Raw genomic sequence first — 22,038 nt, 5'->3', positions numbered from 1 at the left:
GCTCGGTTCACCGCTTGCCTAGCCCCTGACTGGGCCAGAGCCGAATCCATTTTCCATTTCCCAGTTTACACCTTGGTGCCTCCAACTATGAGTACTTTTTTTTTGTTTGTTTTTTGAGACTGAGTCTCACTCTGTTGTCCAGGCTGGAGTGCAGTGGTGCATTCTCAACTCACTGCAACCTCCACCTCCAAGGTTCAAGCGATTCTCCTGCCTCAGCCTCCTGAGTAGCTGGGATTGCAGGCGTCTGCCACCACGCCCAGCTAATTTTTGTATTTTTAGTAGAGACCGGGTTTCACCACGTTGGCCAGGCTGGTCTCGATCTCATGACCTCAAGTGGTCCTCCCGCCTCGACCTCCCAAAGTGCTGGGATTACAGGTGTGAGCCACCGCGTCCAGCCCAACTATACGTACTTTTGGTGTCGGGAAACCACCAGGAGTCAGCAGTGTCAAGCTCCCCAGGGCATTCATCGCGCGCCCAGTGCTTTCCTGGCTTTTGCCGCAGCAAGAGGTGACATAAGCAAGGCAGGTGACAGGCGGCTTCTCCATAGCTATGGGAGGCACTCGGGCCACCCTGAATTCGTGACCAGCGCTCTAGCTCCGCCAGTGCCTTCCAGCCTTGCCCAGCCATCCCGGGAGCATACTGTGTCCTTTCAATGAAAACAACGTGTGGAACAGGTACCACATTTGACGCAGTTGTTGATGGAAATCTGTTAGTGACAAAGAGCTTAGACACAGGAGGAGCCACCCACATCAGAATCCCCGGGGGAGCTCATTAAAAGGCAGACTCCTGGCCGGGCGCAGTGGCTCAAGCCTGTAATCCCAGCACTTTGGGAGGCCAGGACGGCAGGGCAGAGCCAGAGGCCTCGATGAGCGATGCTCATGGCTGAGTCCCTCATGTCAGGCGAACCAAGCTCATGGGAGGCCACACCTGGCACTGTGCCATGGAGAAGGGCACCCCGAGGCCTGCAGGTGGAGAGCGCTGACTCCAAGGTCAGTGTTTAGGGTGACTTAGGAAGGAAGGAGTGTTCCAATAAAAGCTGGCCCTGTGGTGGGCCTAGATTAAGCAGGGACTGCCAGAGATCAGGACTGATGCTATAGCTCAGAGTCTGCTTATTTAAAAACCTTCTCACGCAGGTGCAGTGGTTCACACCTGTAATCCCGGTACTTTGGGAGGCAAAGGCGGGTGGATCACCTGAGGCCAGGAGTTTGAGACCAGCCTGGCTAACATGGTAAAACCCTGTCTCTACTTAAAATACCAAAATTAGCTGGGCATGGTGCCACATGCCTATAATCCCAGCTACTTGGGAGGCTGGGGCAGGAGAATCGCTGGAACCTGGAGGTAGAGGTTGCAGTGAGCCGAGATCATGCCATTGTACTCCAGCCTGGGCGATAGAGTGAGATTCTGTCTCAAAATAAAACAAAACAAAACAAAACAAAAACCTTGCTCATTGTGTGTTATTTTACAACATTATTTGGTGATAGGATTTAAGCTGCTTTTAAAAAATATTTGGAAGACATCTTTTTTTTTTTTTTTTTTTTTAATTGAAGTCTGGAAATCCTATAGGACAGGCAGGCAGCTCAGAAACATTCTTTACCGATTTCTGTCTGCAAGGAGTTGCGGCCCCCACCACCACCCAGTGGCAGCACTGGGACCCTGCCCTCATTCAGCATTTACTGTGAACCTCTGGGCAGGCGCTGGGCTGGTGGTGGGGCAGAGTGAATGGGACAGACAGAGCCCAGCTTTCACGGAGCCCACCTTGGCTTGTCACGTCAACCATATAGCAACCCCTTGTGAGTGAGCTTACACCACCCTAACGTAGACAATGCCTCAGGTAACACCACAGCTCAACAAACAGACAAAATGACACACATGTCTTGCTGCCTTTATTTCCAGGAATTAGTGGTGGGCCCTTGGAAAACCACTACAGACTGAAGCAATTTCACTTCCACTGGGGAGCAGTGAACGAGGGGGGCTCGGAGCACACAGTGGACGGCCATGCGTACCCCGCCGAGGTTTGTAGACGTGGCCTAACGGCACGTATCTATACACTGTCTATGTCTCTGGCTGTATGGTGGGGGGTGAACAAGCCATGCTCGCTGCTCAGATGTGAAGGGTCTCCTGGGACCTGGGACTGTCAGTACTCAAACCAGAACAGTCGGCCACCCCACCCATTTACTCACACCCTGCTCTTATGAAGAAGGTACTGTAAGCACTCTCATTCAACGGAAGAAGAGACTGAGGTTCTGAATGGTTATGGAACTTGCCGAAGTCAGACAGCTGGGAATCAAGGTCAGAGCCTGAGCTTTTTGCCGTGCTTCACTCAGCCATGTGCTTGCAGCTGTAGGGACCAGCAGATCCACAAGGCCCTCTGCTGAGAAGCTGAACATCTTTGCACATCTTTGCAGGAGAGATCATCTTCTTTTGTTTGTTTGTTGGTTTGTTTGTTGGTTTGTTTGTTTGTTTGTTTGAAACAGGGTTCACTCTGTCACCCAGGCTGGAGTGCATTGGTGCCATCTTGGCTCACCACAACTTCCGTCTCCCAGGCCTAAGCCATTCTCCTGCCTCAGCCTCCCGAGTAGCTGGGATTACAGGTGGTTACCACCAGGCCCTGCTAATTTTTGTATTTTTAGCAGAGATGGGATTTCGCCATGTTGGCCAGGCTGGTCTCAAACTCCTGACCTCAAGTGATCCACCTGTCTCAGCCTCCCAAGGTGCTGGGATTACAGGCGTGAGCCATGGCACTGGCCGAGATCATCTTCTTAAAACAGTCTTATTTTCAACATTCCAAAGTGGGAGTCAGTAGAGAAAATGAGTGTGGATCAATGTTGGGAATTGGTTTTTGTAGTTTTTTTGGGTGATAAAAACCACCATTTTGGTGATGCTTTATAGATTTCCCCAAATATTTTATTATGAAATTTTTGCAACATACAAAAAAATGAAAAGAAATGAACGAGAAGAATCCACGCGTTTGACGTCTCAGTCCTGTGACGATCATTTCTGCCACATTCACTTTATCACACCTCTGCTCACCCGCCCACCTGACTTTTTGATGCTTTTTCAAGTTGAGGACTCTTTCTGTTTTTTGAACTTGTTGTTATGAAAGTAACACTGCAGCCGGGCGCGGTGGCTCACGCCTGTAATCCCAGCACTTTGGGAGGCCGAGATGGGCGGATCATGAGGTCAGGAGATCAAGACCATCCTGGCTAACATGGTGAAACCCCGTCTCTACTAAAAAATAGAAAAAACTAGCCGGGCGAGGTGGCGGGCGCCTGTAGTCTCAGCTACTCGGGAGGCTGAGCCAGGAGAATGGGGTGAACCCAGGAGGCGGAGCTTGCAGTGAGCTGAGATCCGGCCACTGCACTCCAGCCTGGGCAACAAAGCAAGACTCCGTCTCAAAAAAAAAAAAAAAGAAAGTAACACTGCAGTTAATATGGAACTAGAGTCCACCCAAACCAGAAAATGAAAATTGGTTTTAACCACACACCCAGAGGTGACCTTGGGCCATTTTTTAAATAGGAAGTGCTATCTATTATCATAATTATACACATATTTATATACAGTTCCAAGAATGAGTGCAACAATGGCTTCTGTGTGTTTCTCTTCATTTAACAACATGCCTTTTATTTTAGTATGTCTATCTGCAACTTTGTTTTTGATGAACAGATATTTTATTTATTTATTTATTTTTGAGACTGAGTCTCACTCTGTCACCCAAGCTGGAGTACTGTGGTGCGATCTCAGCTCACTACAACGTCTGCTGCCCAGGTTCAAGCGATTCTCCTGCCTCAGCTTCCCGAGTAGCTGGGATTACAGGCGCCTGCCACCGAGCCTGGCTAATTTTTTTAGTTTTAGTAGAGATTGGGTTTCACCATCTTGGCCAGGCTGGCCTTGAACTCCTGACCTCATGATCACCTGCCTTGGCGTCCCAAAGTGCTGGAATTACAGGTGTGAACCACCACACCAGGCCGATGAACAGATATTTTAAAGGAGGAAGGTTGTTGCAATGTATTTCTAGAGAAAGGAGACCAGTAAGCTTGGGCCCCCAGGGACCTCCCTGACTCGGGCTGAGCAAGGGCTGGGGACCCCATCCTGGCTGAGTGTCTGGCCCATGCTGCAGTGTGTGGTTTCCTGGGGGGGAGGGGGGGGGGGGGGGGGGGGGGTCTATGGTGGGGCCTCAGGTGTGACATTCCAGGGGAGCCACAGGTGGCAGGAAGAGCCCACACCCACCTTCACTGGCCCAGATGCATCTGGAAGCACGTGAACCTGCTGGCATCGAGGTGCTGTGTGGTTCTCACTGGCCCCAATGCCCTCCACGGGGCCCCTGGTCCCAGAGTCGCAGCAGTGTGGGGAATGGTGGACAAGAAGCCCAACGGCTTGCTGTGCCGCATCCTGGTGGACTTGGGGCTTGGAGCACCCATTATAAAAGGCTGCCCCACATCCCCTGTGCTTATAAGGAAACATGGACAGGTGCCGAGGCCCCTTCTAGGCAAGACCGCGCTCGCACCACAGGACGCCCAGCCGGGGAACCGGACCCAGATCACAATTCTGCCTCTTGCTTGACAGCAACTCAGAAAGCCCCTTCCCCAGCCTGTGCTGACCCTGATTTAAATCCCTGTCACCTGGCCAATTTCGACACAGAGACTAGAACACGATGCCAGAGCCATGTTTCCACCACAGGAAAACCAAAGGCAGAGTGTCAAATGCAGACATGGATGAGGGTCAAGGTCGAGTGCCTTGACATCAGGAAGATGCAATATTTGGGACATATTTACACTATAAAGTTATTCACTGCTTATCTGAAATTCAAACTTAACTAGAGGCCTCTGGTTTTGTTTTTTTGTTTTCCAAGACAGAGTCTCACTCTGTTGCCCAGGCTGGAGTGCAGTGGCGTCATCTCGGCTCACTGCAACCTCCGCCCCTCAGGTTCAAGTGATTCTCCTACCTCAGCCCCCTGAGTAGCTGGGATTACAGCACCTACCACCATGCCCAGCTAATCTTTGTTTTTGTTTTGTTTTGTTTGAGATAGAGTCTTGCTCTGTCACCCAGGCTGGAGTGCAGTGGCGCGATCTCGGCTCTCTGCAAGCTCCGCCTCCCGGGTTCATGCCATTCTCCTGCCTCAGCCTCCCAAGTAACTGGGACTACAGGCATCCGCCACCATGCCTAGCTCTCTCTACACACACACACACACACACACACACACACATATATATATATAGTATTTTAGTAGAAACGGGGTTTCACCATGTTAGCCAGGATGGTCTCAATCTCCTGACCTTGTGATCCTCCCACCTTGGCCTCCCAAAGTGCTGGGATTACAGGCGTGAGCCACCACGCCCTACCCTTTCATTATGATTAAGTGGGCACATAGGGCAGCCATTCAGAAAGGGAAGTGACCGTCTTACTTCTTGCTGATCGATTTAAGTTCTCTTTCCACTGTGTTTCAGCTGCATTTAGTTCACTGGAATTCTGTGAAATACCAAAATTACAAGGAAGCTGTCGTGGGAGAGAATGGCTTGGCTGTGATAGGTGTGTTTTTAAAGGTAATCGTTTGCTGTGGTGTAGTTCTCCTAATGAAAAAAGTGGTGATCCATCATTAGGATTGCTGTTTTTTTTTTGAGAGAGAGAGAGAGAATCTCGCTGCGTCACACAGGCTAGAGTGTAGTGGCACGGTCTCAGCTCATTGCAACCTCCACCTCCTGGGTTCAAGTGATTCTCCTGCCTCAGCCTCCCCAGTAGTTGGAACTGTAGGAGTGCGCCACCACACCCAGCTAATTTTCGTATATTCAATAGAGACAGGGTTTCACCATACTGGGCAGGCTGGTCTCGAACTCTTGACCTTAGATGATCTGCCCACCTCGACCTCCCAAAGTGCTAGGATCACAGGTGTGAGCCACCATGCCTGGCCAAGGATTGCTTTTAAATTGTGGTGTATTTACAGTGGATTGAGCTTCCCCCCATCCACTGCCTTTTCAGCTAACACCTCTTGTGTCTGCCACACAGCTCGGGGCCCATCATCAGATGCTGCAGAGCCTGGTGGACATCTTGCCGGAAACAAAACATAAGGTAAGCTGCATATCTGAAATCAGCAGGCCAGGCGCAGTGGCTCAGGCCTGTAATCCCAACACTTTGGGAGGCTGAGGCGGGTGGATCACCTGAGGTCGGGAGTTTGAGACCAACCTGACCAACATGGAGAAACCCCATCTCCACTAAAAATACAAAATTAGCCAGGCGTGGTGGCGCATGCCTGCAATCCCAGCTACTCAGGAGGCTGAGGTAGCAGAATCGTTTGAACCCAGAGGTGGAGGTTGCAGTGAGCTGAGATCGCGCCATTGCACTCCAGCCTGGGCAACAAGAGTGAAACCCCGTCTCAAAAAATAAAAAATAAAAAAAAAAGAAAGAAATCAGCATCATATGACAAGCAAAATTGTTTAGTGCAGTGATTCATTTACAAGGAAAAAGAAACGGCACAGTGGAAAGGGCCCTGCCGAGGGGCCGTGATTCCAGTTCTGGAAACGTGATTCCACGGGGCTGATGCTCGTGTGTCCACAGCTGGCTCTCTCTGACTTCGAATGCATCACCACTGCTCTGGGACCCTGTTTCCTTCTTCATAAAATAAGGTGTTGGGCTCGATAGAAGTTCCCAAAATCAGCCATGCAGGCAGGGAAACGCTTGACATATCTGCCTGCCAATGGGACTCTCTCTACTGAGTATTTCTCTCTCTCTCTTTCTTTCTTTTCTTCCTCCCTTCCTCCCTTCCTCCCTTCCTCTCTTTCTCTCTCTCTCTCTCTCCCTCCCTCCCTCCCTCTGTTACCCAGACTGGAGTGCAGTGGTGTGAGCTCGGCTGAGTGCAATCTCTGCCTCCCAGTTTCAAGCAATTCTCCTGTCTCAGCCTCGCACGTAGCTGGGACTACAGGCGTGTGCCACCACACCTGACTACTTTTTGTATTTTTTAGTAGAGATGGGGTTTCACCATGTTGGCCAGGCTGATCTCAAACTGCTGACCTCAGGTAATCCACCTGCCTCGGCCTCCCAAAGTGCTGGGATTATAGACGTGAACCACTGTGCCCGGCCTATCTATTTAATATTTTTCTTTCTTTCTTTCTTCCTTTCTTTTTTTTCTTTTTTCTTTTGAGATGGAGTCTTACTCTGTCACCCAGGCTGGAGTGCAGTGGCATGATCTCAGCCCACTACAACCTCCACCTCCCAGGTTCAAGCAGTTCTCTGCCTCAGCCTCCCAAGTAGCTGGGATTACAGGTGCCTACCATCACGTCCAGCTAAGTTTTGTATTTTGAGTACAGACGGGGTTTCGCCATCTTGGCCAGGCTGGTCTTGAACTCCTGACCTCATGATCCACCCACCTCGGCCTCCCAAAGTGCTGGGATTACAGGCTTGAGCCACCACGTCCGGCCCTATATTTTTCTTTAAATTGATTAGCTCGAAAAATTTTTAGCCTTGTTCTGGGTGATGATATTCACTAATGATAAAATTTGTTGTAAAACATATTGAAACAAATCCCTAAGTAATAACATACGAATGTTGACCCGTGTACCACCCGGCACTCTCCTTGGGAAGGAACTTAAAACAGTCCCTATCCCACTCCAAGCCCAAGGGCAGAGAGAAACCTGCCCAAAGCACAGCTCTCCGTCCATCTCTCCATAGGCTTCCCTGCATCCAGCACAGCTCGAAAAGATGGCTGGGACAAGAGTGTTGCGTTTCTCCAAGATCAGCTGAGAAAAGGCTTTGAGGGAGAAGGGGAAATTCCGAAGAAACGTAGTTTATTTATTCAGCAGCAAACAAAAGAATTCCAGGGAGGGAGTCAACGCAAGCCTCACATGTGCGGACGGATGAGGCTTCAACCTGTGTTAACAATGGTGCGGGCTGGTCCAGTTGGAGCTGGGGCCAGCCCTTCCTCGCCGTTCAAGGAGCCTTTTGATCTGTGCATGGCCTTCGCCTTGATGCTGGCTTTGGGGCGGCCTCCTGGGACTGGGACAAGATCACCCCCTGCCGCCCCATCTGCCTGCTCAGGAACTCCACAAGGCCACGGCTCTGAGAGCTCTGACGCCCCATCCTCTTCCTCTGCGCGGCTTCACAGCCAGAGGAAACCTGGCGAGGGGATGTTTTCCCAGCCAGCAGCCACCTCCCACTCCAGGTGGTCCCACCTCCTGATGGGAAAGAAAAGAGTTGGCTGTGAAGGACCCTTTACCCAAGGGCTGTGTTCCTCCTGGGGAAGGTTCTGGAGCATTTCTTCCCCATGGGTTAAGTCAGAATTTTTTCGGCAAACCGCAGGGAAGGAATGATGCCAGGGACAGGGGAGGAAGTGCCACCGGGGACTCAGCTCTGGTCCTGATGCTGATCTCTGGGCTCATCTCCTCAGCTGAAAATAAAGAGTTAGACTGTTTATTTTATTTTATTTTTTTTAGACTGAGTCTCTCTCTGTCGCCTAGGCTAGAGTGCAATGGCGCAATCTCTGCTCACTGCAACCTCCGCCCTCCAGGTTCAAGCGATTCTCCTACCTCAATCTCCCGAGTAGCTGGAAGTACCAGTGCCCACCACCATGTGCCTAATTTTTGTATTTTTAGTAGAGATGGGGTTTCACCATGTTGGACAGGCTGGTCTTGAACTCCTGACCTCAAGTGAGTCGCCTGCCTTGGCCTCCCAAATTGCTGGGATTACAGGCATGAACCACCGCACCTGGCCGAGTTAGACCCTTGATAAATTAAAAGACCTTAAGAGGCTGAGTGCCGTGGCTCACGCCTGTGATCCCAATGCTTTGGGAGGCCAAGGCAGGCAGACCACCTTAGGTCAGGAGTTCCAGAGCAGCCTGGCCAACTTGGTGAAAGCCCATCTCTACTAAAAATACCAAAATTAGCCAGACATGATGGCGGGTGCCTGTAATCTCAGCTACTTGGGAGGCTGAGGCAGGAGAATTGCTTGAATCTGGGAGGTGGAGGTTGCAGTGAGCCGAGATTGTGCCACTGCACTCCAGGCTGAGTGACATAGCGAGACTTGTCTCAAAAAAAAAAAGACCTTAGGAGGTAAAAGGGGCAGCCTAGGGGGAAAGAGTCTTTTCTTCATGGGTCAGGGAGTGGGAAGAGACTTGAACAACCCTCTTGTCTAGAGGCTCCCAGCCTAGGACTTCTGGGAGCTTCTCCCATAGCACAATGTATCAGAGAGCCCTACAGTTGGACTGCCGGGTCCAGAGCCCTGATCCACCACTGCTGAGCTGTGCACCTCTGAGCCTCAGCTTCCTCACCTGTGAAATGGAGATATTAAACATCCACAGTAGCCCGGGCGTGGTGGCTCACACCTGTAATACCAGCACTTAGGGAGGCCGAGGTGGGCAGATCACCTGAGGTCAGGAGTTCAAGACCAGCCTGGCCAACATAGCAAAACCCCATCTCTGCTAAAAATACACAAATTAGCTGGGCATGGTGGCACATGCCTGTAATCCCAGCTACTCAGGAGGCTGAGGCAGGATATTTGCTTGAACCCGGGAGACGGAGGTTGCAGTGAGCTGAGATGGTGCCACTACACTCCAGCCTGGGTGACAGCTCGAGAATCCGTCTCAAAAAAAAAAAATCCACACTAGAGAAGCATTCTCACGATGTAATGGAATAAGGATCATGTCTGGTTCTTGGTTAAACGTGCAGTTGAGTTCAAGGCCCAGCTGTGGCCAGCACTCACACACACACATCTGCTGTGGAATACACAGGCTGCTGCTGTCCGTCACGAAACGAAAATCTACCAGGTTAAAATCGCTTTTTGTTGCTATGGTGCTTTCAGTCAGCTGATTCCCAGAGAGAGCTATTACCTTTTGGGAGTCCATGAAACTTTAGAATGATGGCCTTGTGATGGAAAATGCTAGAAGTGTGGTTGAATCTAACTCCTTGTTGGAGGGCAGTGCAGGGCAGGACGGGGCTGTGGTGGCCTCAGGCTCAAGGGCAGATGGCCTTGGCTTCAAATCCCAGCTCTGCCACTCACCCGCAAGAACTCAGCAGTCCTCACCCAGGGACAGGCTCACTGCAGCTTCTGGGCTGCTTTCCTGGTTTCCTGCAGTTAAGGAACAAACTGTCCTGAACTAGGGCAGGAAAGACCAGAGTCACGTAGTTCCCCTCATCTCTCCTGGTTCCAGGCTGGTCTGGAACTTGTCTCAAAAAAAAAAAAAACGCTCAGAGAGGCAAAGAAGGCCTTGCCCCGGGCACACAGCTGGCAGGTGAAGAGCCCGTTTTTAAACCCAGGGAGTGGGTTCATGCAGCCTGAACTCCCAACCGTCCCAGTGCCCACTTCCCACATTCAGTCAGAACTCAGGCTGAGCTCCAGCCCCTGCTGCACATTTCTGAGCTTTTCAGCAGCTTAGAGGGAAACACGGGCAGAGTCTGTAACCAAAACCACATCAGGCGCTGCCCGGAAGCCCGGACCCCCCACTCCCAGCTCCATCCCATCTGCATAGGCCCCTACCAGTGCCCACCTGTCACTGTGCACTCAGCTCCCAGCATGCAGGCACAGCCCCAGTGTGCACGGTGACCCTAGGCAGACAAGCCCAGAATGGAGACCTCGAGGCTTCACCTTTGACCCTCTGTCCGTAGTCAGAAGTTTTGGCCAAAACTGCCCACAGAGGATCCCCACCCTCCATGCCTGGACAAGCTGAAGCTCCTCAGGCTGCTGGGGACCCCTCGTCCCTGCCTTCGCAAGAGTCAGGGCTACAGGGGACGTGGCTGTTGTGGAGCCGGAAACAGCCCACCAGGCCCAGGGGATCCAGGGAACGGCTCTGTGCCCTTGTGGAGGCTCTTTCAGCTTTGGCAGCAGCAGGGGCAGCACCTACTGAGCCCCACGCCCGTGTGGTAGAGACTGACGGAAGCCTGTTACAGCCACCATGCGCCCCTCATACACCTGGGGAAACTGAGGCTCTAAGGACAAGGCAAGGATTGAGTTACACTGGGTGGGGCTTGACGCTCATAAGATGTGGGGTCCTGTTTAAGAGAAAGAAGACAAAACAAGGAATAGAGCGGGCGCGGTGGCTCATGCCTATAATCCCAGCACTTTGGGAGGCTGAGTCAGGCAGATCACCTGAGGTCGGGAGCTTGAGACCAGCCTGACCAACACAGAGAAACCCCATTTCTACTAAAAATACAAAATTAGCCAGGCGTAGTGGCGTATGCCTGTGAGCCCAACTACTCGGGAGGCTAAGGCAGAAGAATCACTTGAACCCGGGAGGCGGAGGTTGTGGTGAGCCGAGATCATGCCATTGCACTCCGTCCTGGGCAACAAAAGCGAAACCCCGTCTCAAAAAAAAAAAAGAAAGAAAGAAAGAAAGAAAAGAAAAGTGGAACAAGTCACCAACCCACTTCCACCAGCAAAGGCTGTGGTGCTTTCCACGGGTAGCTGGTCCATCCGTGCTCAGATAATAGATGTGATGGTCTCAGGCTCATTGGTGTGCTCACCAGTGTCCCATCCTAGCCGTCTGGGCTCACCGCACACATAAAGGAAGGGCCCTGACTCGCTCTGGGGGCCCCAGGGGAGAGCAACTTTCTGTAACCACATAGCTGCGCCAGCCCTCATGCATCTTAGAGACAGGACAGGAGCTCCTGGGGACGATGATGCAACACACAGACATCCTCTTCCCAGCCCAAGACTAGAAAGCTTAATTGGCAAGAAACCTGCACGCAGCGGAATGGCTGGGGCCTGCCACTCCCCCAACTGATTCCTGCAGCCCTGGGGAGGGAGGGAAGAGCCCGCACCTCGGAAGGGGCCAGGCCTCAGTGGCCCTGACTGGCAACGTGGCTTTGGGCAAGTTGTTTATATCTGTCTGTCTGTCTTCATGTCTTCATCAGTAAACTAGAAATACTTCTCAAAGGGTTGTTCTGAAGATTTGAAGTAGTTGCTCAGAAAGTGACTGGCACATCTATGCCCTGGGAGCGAGGACGTGTGGCAGGCAGGAGGAGACGGACATCTCAGGACACACCCATCTGTTACCCATGTGCATAGACCAACGCCTCACTGCACACCCGCCTGTTACCCATGTGCACAGACCATCTCACTGCACACCCGCCTGTTACTCATGTGCACAGACCGAGGTTTCACTGCACACCCACCTGTTACCCATGCACATAGACTGGCGTCTCACTGCACACCCGCCAGTTACCCATGTGCACAAGCAGCCTGCTCCTTCGCAGCCCAGCTAGACCGTGCAATGGGATGTCAACGCAGCTAGACTGTGCAATGGGATGTTATTTGGCTGTCAGAAAGGACACAGCTCTAACTCACGCTGTGGTGTGGGTGAGCCTCAAAAGCACCGTGCTAAGTGAGAGACGCAAGACACAAATGTTCCACATGTTACATGACTCAGTTCCTGTGAAACCCACAGAGACAGAAGCAGCAGGGCGGGGGTGGGGACGAGAGCTAAAAAGTACCAAACTTCCTCCTTGAGGTGTTGAAAATGTTCTAAAATTGACTTGGGACGGCTGCACAACCATGAGTATACCCAAAACCATGGAACTGTACACTTCAATTTTTATGTACTTACTTTAAGAAAGGATCTCACTTTGTCACCCAGGCTAGAGTGCAGTGGCATGATCACAGCTCACTGCAGCCTCGACCTCCTGAGCTCAAGCCATCCTCCCACCTCAGCCTCCCAACTACCTGGGACCACAGGCGTGTGCCACCACACCTGGCTAGTTTTTGTATTTTCTGTAGAGTCAGGGTCTTGTTATGTTGCTCAGGCTAGTCTCAAACTCCTGGCCTCAAGCAGTCCTCCCACCTCGGCCTCCCAAAGTGCTGGGATTACAGGCATGAGACGTTGTGTCCAACCAGGTTGTACACTTTAGATGGGAGAGTTGCATGGTATGTGAATTCTATCACAATAATGCTGTGGGTTTTATTGCTGTTGTTGTAGTTTGAGACAGTCTCTCTCTGTCGCCCAGGCTGGAGTGCAGTGGCATGATCTTGGCTCACTGCAACCTCTGCTTCCTGTGCTAAAGCAATTCTCCTGCCTCAGCCTACCGAGTAGCTGCGATTACAGGCACCTGCCACCATGCCCGGCTAATTTTTGTATTTTTAGTAGAGACGGGGTTTTGCCGTGTTGGTCAAGCTGGTCTCGACTCCTGACCTCAGGTGATCTGCCTGCCTTGGCCTCCCAAAGTGCTGGGATGACAGGCATAAGCCACTGCGTCCAGCCTATACTGCTGTTTTTAAAAAATTAGCTGGATAATTACAAACGTGAACATGTGTGCCCAGAACTGATGCATGTGTCTGTCAGCGTGGACACTACTGGGCGTCCTTCTGGTAGCTCAGCCGCCTCTCCTGACCCTGACCCTCACTGCTTGATGTTAGGAGACAAGCCCAAGGCGTCTGGGTTGCCGGCTTCCACCTCGGAAGGCCAGGGCCCAGCAAAGTCAATGTGCTGTGGTTGAGCAGGGAGGCCGTCTTCCTTGCGGACAGAGACTCTGTCACTTCTGGCTGGACTCTTGTTCCACAGCCAGGGGCAGGTGCAGAGTTGTGCTTGTTTGGGTTGGGACACTGATGAGGGCTGTGTTGCGGCGCCAGGCCCAACCACCGTGAGCCGAGATCACACCACGGCACTCCAGCCTGGAAGACAGAGTGAGACTCTGCCTCAACATAAATAAACAAATAAACAAATAATAAATAGAACTACCCTATGACTCAACAATCATACACCTCTGGGTATATATCCAAAAGAGCTGGCTGGGCACAGTGGCTTATGCCTGTAATCCCAATATTTTGAGAAGCCAAGGCAGGAGGATCGACTGAGCCCAGGAGTTGGAGAACAGTCTGGGCAAGTTGGCAAGACCCCCTGGCTACCACCAATTAATTTTAAACCCTGGTGTGGTATCGTAGCTACTTGGGAAGCTGAGGCAGGAGGATCGCTTGAGCCCAGGAATTAGCGCCTGCAGTGAGCTCTGATGGTGTCACTGCACTCCTGTCTGGGTGACAAAGTAAGACCCTGACTCTTTTTTTTTAAAGTTTTTTTTTTTTTTTGGCCGTAAGTGTATTCAACGCAAAATAATCCTCTCTAATTTTACTGAGGTGGCTGGCCACATCCACGAGCAAATCCGCTTCTAAACTGGAATTTGGTTGCTGACCCAGCCCCAGCCTCGGCTTTCTTGTCGGCACCAGGAGCACAGCGCTCCGTCTGTAGGTATCTCTGTCAGCTTCTGCTCTTGTGAGTCTTGCGGGTCAGTCACACCCTCCAGACCTTTAGGCCGAGGGCTGCCAATCTCCGGATGGCTGCAGCGCAGGGTGGCAGGCACAGCTTTTGGGGACAGATGAAGGTAATCATGCAGATACTGGATACCCTCATTGGTAAGGTAGCAGTAGAAATGTCTTCAGGTAGGCCGGGCGCGGTGGCTCAAGCCTGTAATCCCAGCACTTTGGGAGGCCGAGACGGGCGGATCACGAGCTCAGGAGATCGAGACCATCCTGGCTAACATGGTGAAACCCCGTCTCTACTCAAAATACAAAAAATTAGCCAGTCGCAATGTCGAGTGGATGTAGACCCAGCTACTCGGGAGGCTGAGGCAGGAGAATGGCATGAACCTAGGAGGCAGAGCTTGCAGTGAACCGAGATCACGCCACTGCACTCCAGCCTGGGTGACAGAGCAAGACTCTGTCTCAAAAGAAAAAAAAATTTAAAAAGCAACAATGCAGGGACTCCTGACACATGCTCCAATGTGGATAAACCTGAAGGATATTATGCCTAGTGAAATAAGCCAGACACAGAAGACAAAAACCACAGGATCACACCCACCTCAGGTCCCCAGAACAGAGTTTGAGTTTGGGATGATGGAAAAGTTCTGGAGACGGACAGTGGAGATGGTGGCACCACAATGTGACCGCATTTAACGCCATCAAAATTTACACTTAAAAATGGTTAAGATGGGCCAGGGATGGTAGCTCATGCCTGTCATCCCAGCACTATTGGAGGCTGAGGCAGGTGAATCACCTGAGGTCGGGAGTTCAAAAACCAGCCTGACCAACAGGAAGAAACCCCATCTCTACTAAAAATACAAAGTTAGCAAGTGTGGTGGCGGGCACCTGTAATCCCAGCTACTCGGGAGGTTGAGGCAGGAGAATCACTTGAGCCTGGGAGGCAGGGGTTGCAGTGAGCCAGGATGGCGCCGTTGCACTCCAGCCTGGGCAACAAGAGCAAAACTCCATCTCAAAATAAAAAAAAGTTAAGATGGTAAATTTTATGTTACGTATATTTTATCACAATGAAAAGTAATATTTTTTGCAGCCAAAGTATGCAAAAAGAAATGGCTTTATTTTTATATTTATTATTTATTAATTATTATTATTATTATTTGAGACAGAGTCTTACTCTGTTGCCCAGGCTGAAGCGCAGTGTGGCGTGATCTCCGCTCACTGCAACATCTGCCTCCCGGGCTCAAGTGATTCTCCTGCCTCAGCCTCCTGAGTAGCTGGAATTACAGGCGCCCACCACCACATCTGTATAATTTTTGTATTTTTCGTAGAGACAGGGTTTCACCATGTTGATCAGGCTGGTCTCGAACTCCTGACCTTAAGTAATCCACCCACCTTGGCCTCCCAAAGTGCTGAGATTACAGGTGCGAGCTACTGCGCCCCGCCAAGAAATGACTTCGAAAGGAAAAATGTAAGCACCAGTGTAAGCTGGCGTAAAGTCATGTAATTCCCACCAATGTAAGTTGGCAGGAATCCTTGCTCTGTATAGAAGGGTCATATTTTCTCATCACTGCTTCCAAGTGCAACAACAGTGGCCTCGTGGCCTTATCTCGGGGAAAGCACTTCCTTCCAAGCGCCATGAAGGCCTCACATGCTGAGATAAGATGGAAGCTCCTAGTCTCGCCTGAGGACTGACACGGCCTGTGCTTCTCGGTCTCTCAGGACGCGCGGGCGGCCATGGGCCCCTTCGACCCCTCCAGTCTGCTGCCAGCCTGCCAGGATTACTGGACCTACGCAGGCTCACTCACCACCCCGCCGCTGACTGAGTCGGTCACCTGGATCATCCAGAAGGAGCCCGTTGAAGTGGCCCCAAGCCAGGTGAGCTGTGCCTGTAACTGGCATGATGGCACTTCATGGAAGGCGTCTCTCTTGCTTGGCAGCGTCACTAAGATGCTGCATAAGAGCGTTGTGGCCGGGCGCGGTGGCTCAAGCCTGTAATCCCAGCACTTTGGGAGGCCGAGACGGGCGGATCACGAAGTAAGGAGATCAAGACCATCCTGGCTAACCCAGTGAAACCCCGTTTCTACTAAAAAATACAAAAAACTAACCAGACGAGGTGGCGGGTGCCTGTAGTTCCAGCTACTTGGGAGGCTGAGCCAGGAGAATGGCGTGAATCCGGGGAGGCAGAGCTTGTAGTGAGCTGAGATCCAGCCACTGCACTCCAGCCCAGGCAGCAGAGCGAGACTCCATCTCAAAAAAAAAAAAAAAGAGCATTGTGGAGTTACATTCTTTCATGCCTTTGGGACGCTCTTACACAAGAAAAAATTTCCAATCGAAGTAGGAGCTTGTTGAGATTGGACAGCGGTTCCAGTGATCACAGCGAGCGTGTTCTGAGCAGTGCCCTGATCTATCACACACAGACACAAGGCATTCATGGGAGCTGTCTCAGGGTCTGCATGGTTTTTGTTTTCTTCCTTTTTCTTTTTTTCTTTTTTTTTTTTTTTTTTTTTGAGACAGAGTCTCACTCTGTCACCCAGGCTGGAGTGCAGTGGTACAATCTCAACTCACTACAGCCTCCACCTCCTGGGTTCAAGCGATTCTCCTGCCTCAGCCTCCCGAGTAGCTGGGATTACAGGTGCCCACCACCACACCCAGCCAGTTTTTGTATTTTTAGTAGAGACGCAGTTTCCCCATGTTGGCCAGGCTGGTCTTGAACTCCTGACCTCAGGTGATCCTCCCACTTCGGCCTCCCAAAGTGCTGGGATTCCAGGCATGAGCCACCGAGCCCAGCCTTCTTTTTTTTTGAGATGGAGTCTCGCTCTGTTGCCCAGGCTGGAGTGCAGTGGCGCGTTCTCGGCTCACTGCCAGCTCCACCTCCCGGGTTCATGCCATTCTCCTGCCTCAGCCTCCTGAGTAGCTGGGACTACAGGCGCCCACCACCATGCCTGGCCAATTTTTTCTATTTTTTAGTAGAGATGGGTTTTCACCGTGTTAGCCAGAATGGTCTCGATCTCCTGACCTCGTGATCCGCCCGCCTTGGCCTCCCAAAGTGCTGGGATTACAGGTGTGAGCCACCGCGTCTGGCCCTCCTTTTTCTTATCTAAATAGTTTCATCGCTTTTTTCCCCAAAAATTAGTTAATAATACTTGTATACATTTTTTAAAGTTATACTGTTGGGCTGGGTGTGATGGCTCATGCCTATAATCGTAGCACTTTAGAAGGCCGAGGCAGGCAGATCACTTGAGGACAGGAGTTCGAGACCAGCCTGACCAACATGGTGAAACCCCGTCTCTACTAAAAATACAAAATTAGCCAGGCATGGTGGTGCATGCCTGTAATATCAGCAACTTGGGAGGCTGGGGCAAGAGAATAACCTGAAGCTGGGAGGTGGAGGCTGCAGTGAGCCAAGATTGCACCACTGCACTCCAGCCTGGGCAACAAGAGCAAAAACCCCATCTCAAATAAATAAATAAATAAATAAAAATACAAAAATTAGCCAGGCATGGTGGCATGCGCCTGTAATCCCAGCTACTTGGGAGGCTGAAGTAGGAGAATCACTTGAACCTGGAAGGCGAAGGTTGCAGTGAGCTGAGATCGCACCACTGCACTCCAACTTGGGCAACAGAGTGAGACTCTGTCTCAAAAAAAAAAAAAAAACAAAAAATAAATAAAAGTTTATACTATCATTTTTTTCTGGAAATCTTAAGAATCTGTAACAATCCTGTCTGTCCGAGGCAGTTTAGAACCACAAGTGTGCTGCCTGCATGCCCCGCCCCCACCCGGCAGACGTTTCTCAGCAGTCGCAGCTCTGGTTCATCGCTTTCCGAGGGCTCCAGGTGAGGGTCTTTCAGTCTCCTGGGTCTGCGAAAATATTCCCTCGTTTACTCATCACGGCGTGATGTCATTTGCACTTGGAGATGTGGGATGCAGAACATCTGCCTGCCTCTGAAGCAGAGCCGTAGGACGTGGGGAAGGCTTTGGTTGAAGGTGGCCCCTTGTCAGCAAGACCCTTATGCCACTCAACAAGCATATATGTGACGAGTGCCCATTCTGGGTCTGTGCCACCAGGAGAGGGTGGGAGGGGGCAGGTGTGGAGGAGTGGCACAGGACAGGGCTTTCGTCTCAGAACACTGCGGCCTGGCAGGAAAGTAGAAGCAAAGCCAATAGTATTAAGCCAGGGTGGCCGGTGTCATATAAAAATGCAGGGCAGGAGCCCCTTATCCTGAGCAGGGGAGCTAGGGAGGCAGGGTACACATGTCCTGGAAGGCGGGGAGTTTTCCAGGGGAGGAGAAAGGCTGCCTCTCTGAGACAGTCAGCAAATGTGCAGACCACAAATGTGGATGAGCACACCGTGGTCAGGGCCCAGAAGACCACGTGTACCATGCACAGCACAACTCTAGGGGGCACGTGATCATCACGCAGGGTTAACGGGCTCAGTACGCTGTCAGCATGTAGACAAATCTCACTTCACGCCATCAGCATGTAGACAAATCTCACTTCACGCCATCAGCATGTAGACACAATCTCACTTCTGAATTTAATTGAATGCGTGAGTTACCTCACAGAGTTCATAAGTATATTCTGTGAATAAGTGAAATGATACATAAAAAGTCTTTTTTTTTTTTTTTTTTTGCCTTTGGAGATGGAGTTTCCCTCTTATTGCCCAGGTTGAAGTGCAATGGCATGATCTCAGCTCACCACAACCTCCGCCTCCTGGGTTCAAGTGATTCTCCTGCCTCAGCCTCCCAAGTAGCTGGCATTACAGGCATGCACCACCACACCTAGCTAATTTTGTATTTTTAGTAGAGACAGGGTTTCTCCATGTTGGCCAGGCTAGTCTCAAACTCCTGACCTCAGGTGATTCACCCACCTCAGCCTCCCAAAGTGCTGGGATTACAAGGGTGAGGCACCGTGCCCAGTCATAAAAAGTAGTCTTTTAGTTCCCTGAGCGAAAAGTAAATTCAAATGTTACTTTAGCATTTATATTATATGTGTCAGTTATCTATTGCTGTGTAACAAATAGCTCCAAAACACAGTAACTTCAGAAAACAATCATTTGAGCCAGGTGCAGTGGCTCATGCTTGTAATCCCAGCACTTTGGGGGCCGAGGCAGGTGGATCACCTGAGGTTAGGAGTTCAAGACCAGCCTGACCAACATGGGGAAACCCTGTCTCCACTAAAAATACAAAATTAGGCTGGGCATGGTGGCTCACACCTATAATCCTAGTACTTTGGTAGGCTAAGGCAGGCAGATCACCTGAGGTCAGGAGTTTGAGAGCAGCCTGATCAACATGGAGAAGCCCCATCTCTACTAAAAATACAAAATTAGCCAAGCATGGTGGCACATGTCTGTAATCCCAGTTACTCGAGAGGCTGAGGCAGGAGAATCGCTTGAACCTGGGAGGCGGAGGTTGCTGTGAGCCGAGATCACACCATTGCACTCCAGCCTGGGCAACAAGGGCGAAACTCCATCTCAAAAAAAAAAAATTAGCAGGGCAAGGTGGCTCATGCCTATAATCCCAACTACTCAGGAGGCTGAGGCACGAGAATCGCTTGAACCCAGGAGGCAGAGGTTGCAGTGAGCTGACATCTCACCAAAGGCACTCCAGCCTGGAAAACGAACAAAACACTGTGTCAAACAACAACAACAACAAAAAAACCACTCATTTGTTTTCTCCCACAGTTTCCATGGGTTGTGAATTTGGGTGGCTCTGGCTTACCGTCTTTCATGAGTTGTAGCCCAATGTCAGCTGGGACTATAGTTATCTGAAAGCTCAACTAGGGCTAGCGGATTCATTTCCAAGGTTGGCCCTCTCAAGTGGCTGGCAAGTTGGTGCTGGCAGTTGGCAGGGAGCCTCAGTTCCTTTCCCCATGGGCCTCTTCTCGGGGCTGCTTGAGTTCCCTCCCAATATGGCGACCAGCTTCCCCCCAGAGAAATGATCCTAAAGACCAAGGCAGAAGCGGCAATGCCTCTTATAACCTGGCCCTGCACACACCATCACTTACACCATATTTACTGGTCATTTCGGGCAATCCTGATTCAGCATGAGAGGGGACCACACAAGGCCTGAGGGACACCCAGGGGCTGGCTCACTCTGCACTCATACCAAGCTCACCCTGGCTGCCCTCTATTCCAGCTCTCTGCATTTCGTACTCTCCTGTTTTCTGCACTTGGTGAAGAGGAGAAGATGATGGTGAACAACTATCGCCCTCTTCAACCCCTGATGAACCGGAAGGTCTGGGCATCCTTCCAGACCACTAATGAGGGCACAAGATCCTTGAGACGTTAGGTCCACATGAATAGCAGAACTGACTTTGAAAGAAGGAAGCGTTGTTTCCCAGGTTTCACAATGTGATCGTACGTGACTTCTGAAATTAAAAAGAGAGAATGGGATTATTGCTTTAGTTGCTACACTTTTCAGCTGCAAGTGAAAGAAAGATGTGTAAGTACCATGGGGAACACAACGCTGGATGGAAGGGTGTGTCATGGCACCCAAGGAAGGTGCAGGGTGCTTAGTTTCACTGTAACAAAGCACCACAAACTTGGTGGCTTAAAACAACAGAGATTGATTCTCTTATGGTTCAGTGAGTCAGAAGCTTGACACCAAGATGTCCGCACGGCTGCTTCCTTCTGGAGCTCTAGGGCAGGATCCTTTTCCTTTGCCTTTACAGCTTCTGCCTCCTCCTTGTGAGAACTCCTGGCTGGACGCGGTGCCTCACGCCTGTAATCCCAGCACTTTGGGAGGCCAAGGCGGGTAGACCACGAGGTCAGGAGATCGAGACCATCCTGGCCAATATGGTGAAACCTTATCTCTACTAAAAACACAAAAATTAGCTGGGTGTGGTGGTGCACATCTGTAATCCCAGCTCTTTGGGAGGCTGAGGCAGGAGAATCGCTTGAACCCGGGAGGCAGAGGTGCAGTGAGCTGAGATCATGCCACTGCACTCCAGCCTGGGTGACAGAGTGAGACTCCGTCTCAAAAAATAAATAGATAAATAAAAATAAAAAGCTATAGTAATTAAGATAATGTGGTACCTGTCAGAGAAGGACAAATCAACCAATGAAAAAGGATAGTGTGTCTAGAAGTTTCCACACACTAGTGATCCCTGAGTCGTGCTGTAGGGAACGGATGGGCTTTTCTGTGAATAGTTTTGGATAATTTGGGTATCTATCTATCTATCGATTGATCGACCAATTCATCTGTCGATCCATGGGGTCTCACTATGTTGCCCAGACAGGTCTTGAACTCCTGGGCTCCAACAGTTCTCCTGCCTTGACTTCCCAAAGTGCTGTGATTACAGGCATAACTCACCCCACCCAGCCAACTGGATATCCAAATGGGGAACCATGAATCTTTTTTCTCATCATACCTCACACCCCTACCTCACAGCACACACAAAAATTAATTTCTGACTGACCATAGATCTAAACAGGAAAAGTAAAACAACAAAGCTCCTAAAAAATAACATAGGAGCTGGGCATGATGGCTCGCACCTGTAAACCCAGCGCTTTGGGAGGCCAAGGTGGTTGGATCACCTGAGGTCGGGAGTTCCAGACCAGCCTGACCAACATGGAGAAATCCCATCTCTACTAAAAATACAAAAGTAGCTGGGTGTGGTGGCATATGCCTGTAATCCCAGCTACGTGGGAGGCTGAGGCAGGAGAATCACTCAAACCCAGGAGGCAGAGGTTGCAGTGAGCCAAGATCGCGCCATTGCACTCCAGCCTGGGCAACAAGAGTGAAATTCTGTCTCAAAAAATAAAAAAATAAAAAAGTCTAAGTTGAAGCACTAAGAGATTCCTAAATGAGACACCTTTAAAAAAGTCAGGTTCTAGGCTGGGCGTGGTGGCTCACGCCTGTAATCCCAGCACTTTGG

General features: G+C 50.7%; 1 protein-coding gene across 7 annotated transcripts in view; it reads left to right on the top strand.

Moving 5' to 3' along the window:
• CA5A (carbonic anhydrase 5A) overlaps window positions 1-22,038 on the top strand; it is a 48,547-nt gene that overhangs the window by 24,980 nt on the left and 1,529 nt on the right. For 2 of the 7 annotated variants that reach the window (XM_023228856.3, XM_023228854.3), the window contains exons 3-7: window positions 1,894-2,012; window positions 5,445-5,540; window positions 6,001-6,063; window positions 15,883-16,038; window positions 20,298-20,975. In XM_023228856.3, coding sequence (XP_023084624.2) covers window positions 1,894-2,012; window positions 5,445-5,540; window positions 6,001-6,063; window positions 15,883-16,038; window positions 20,298-20,450 — 587 coding nt within the window. In that variant the 3' untranslated portion in view covers window positions 20,451-20,975. Of the gene's footprint in view, window positions 1-1,893; window positions 2,013-5,444; window positions 5,541-6,000; window positions 6,064-15,882; window positions 16,039-17,898; window positions 17,997-20,297; window positions 20,976-22,038 lie in introns of those variants that run through there. The other 5 variants (XM_023228855.3, XR_002735072.3, XM_023228857.3 and 2 more) reach the window with 5 other exon arrangements.

Source organism: Piliocolobus tephrosceles, chromosome 17 (assembly GCF_002776525.5).
Source record: "Piliocolobus tephrosceles isolate RC106 chromosome 17, ASM277652v3, whole genome shotgun sequence".
Lineage (NCBI taxonomy): Eukaryota > Metazoa > Chordata > Mammalia > Primates > Cercopithecidae > Piliocolobus > Piliocolobus tephrosceles.
Note: the sequence above shows the minus strand (reverse complement) of the source record. Positions and strands in the feature narration are given on the sequence as shown.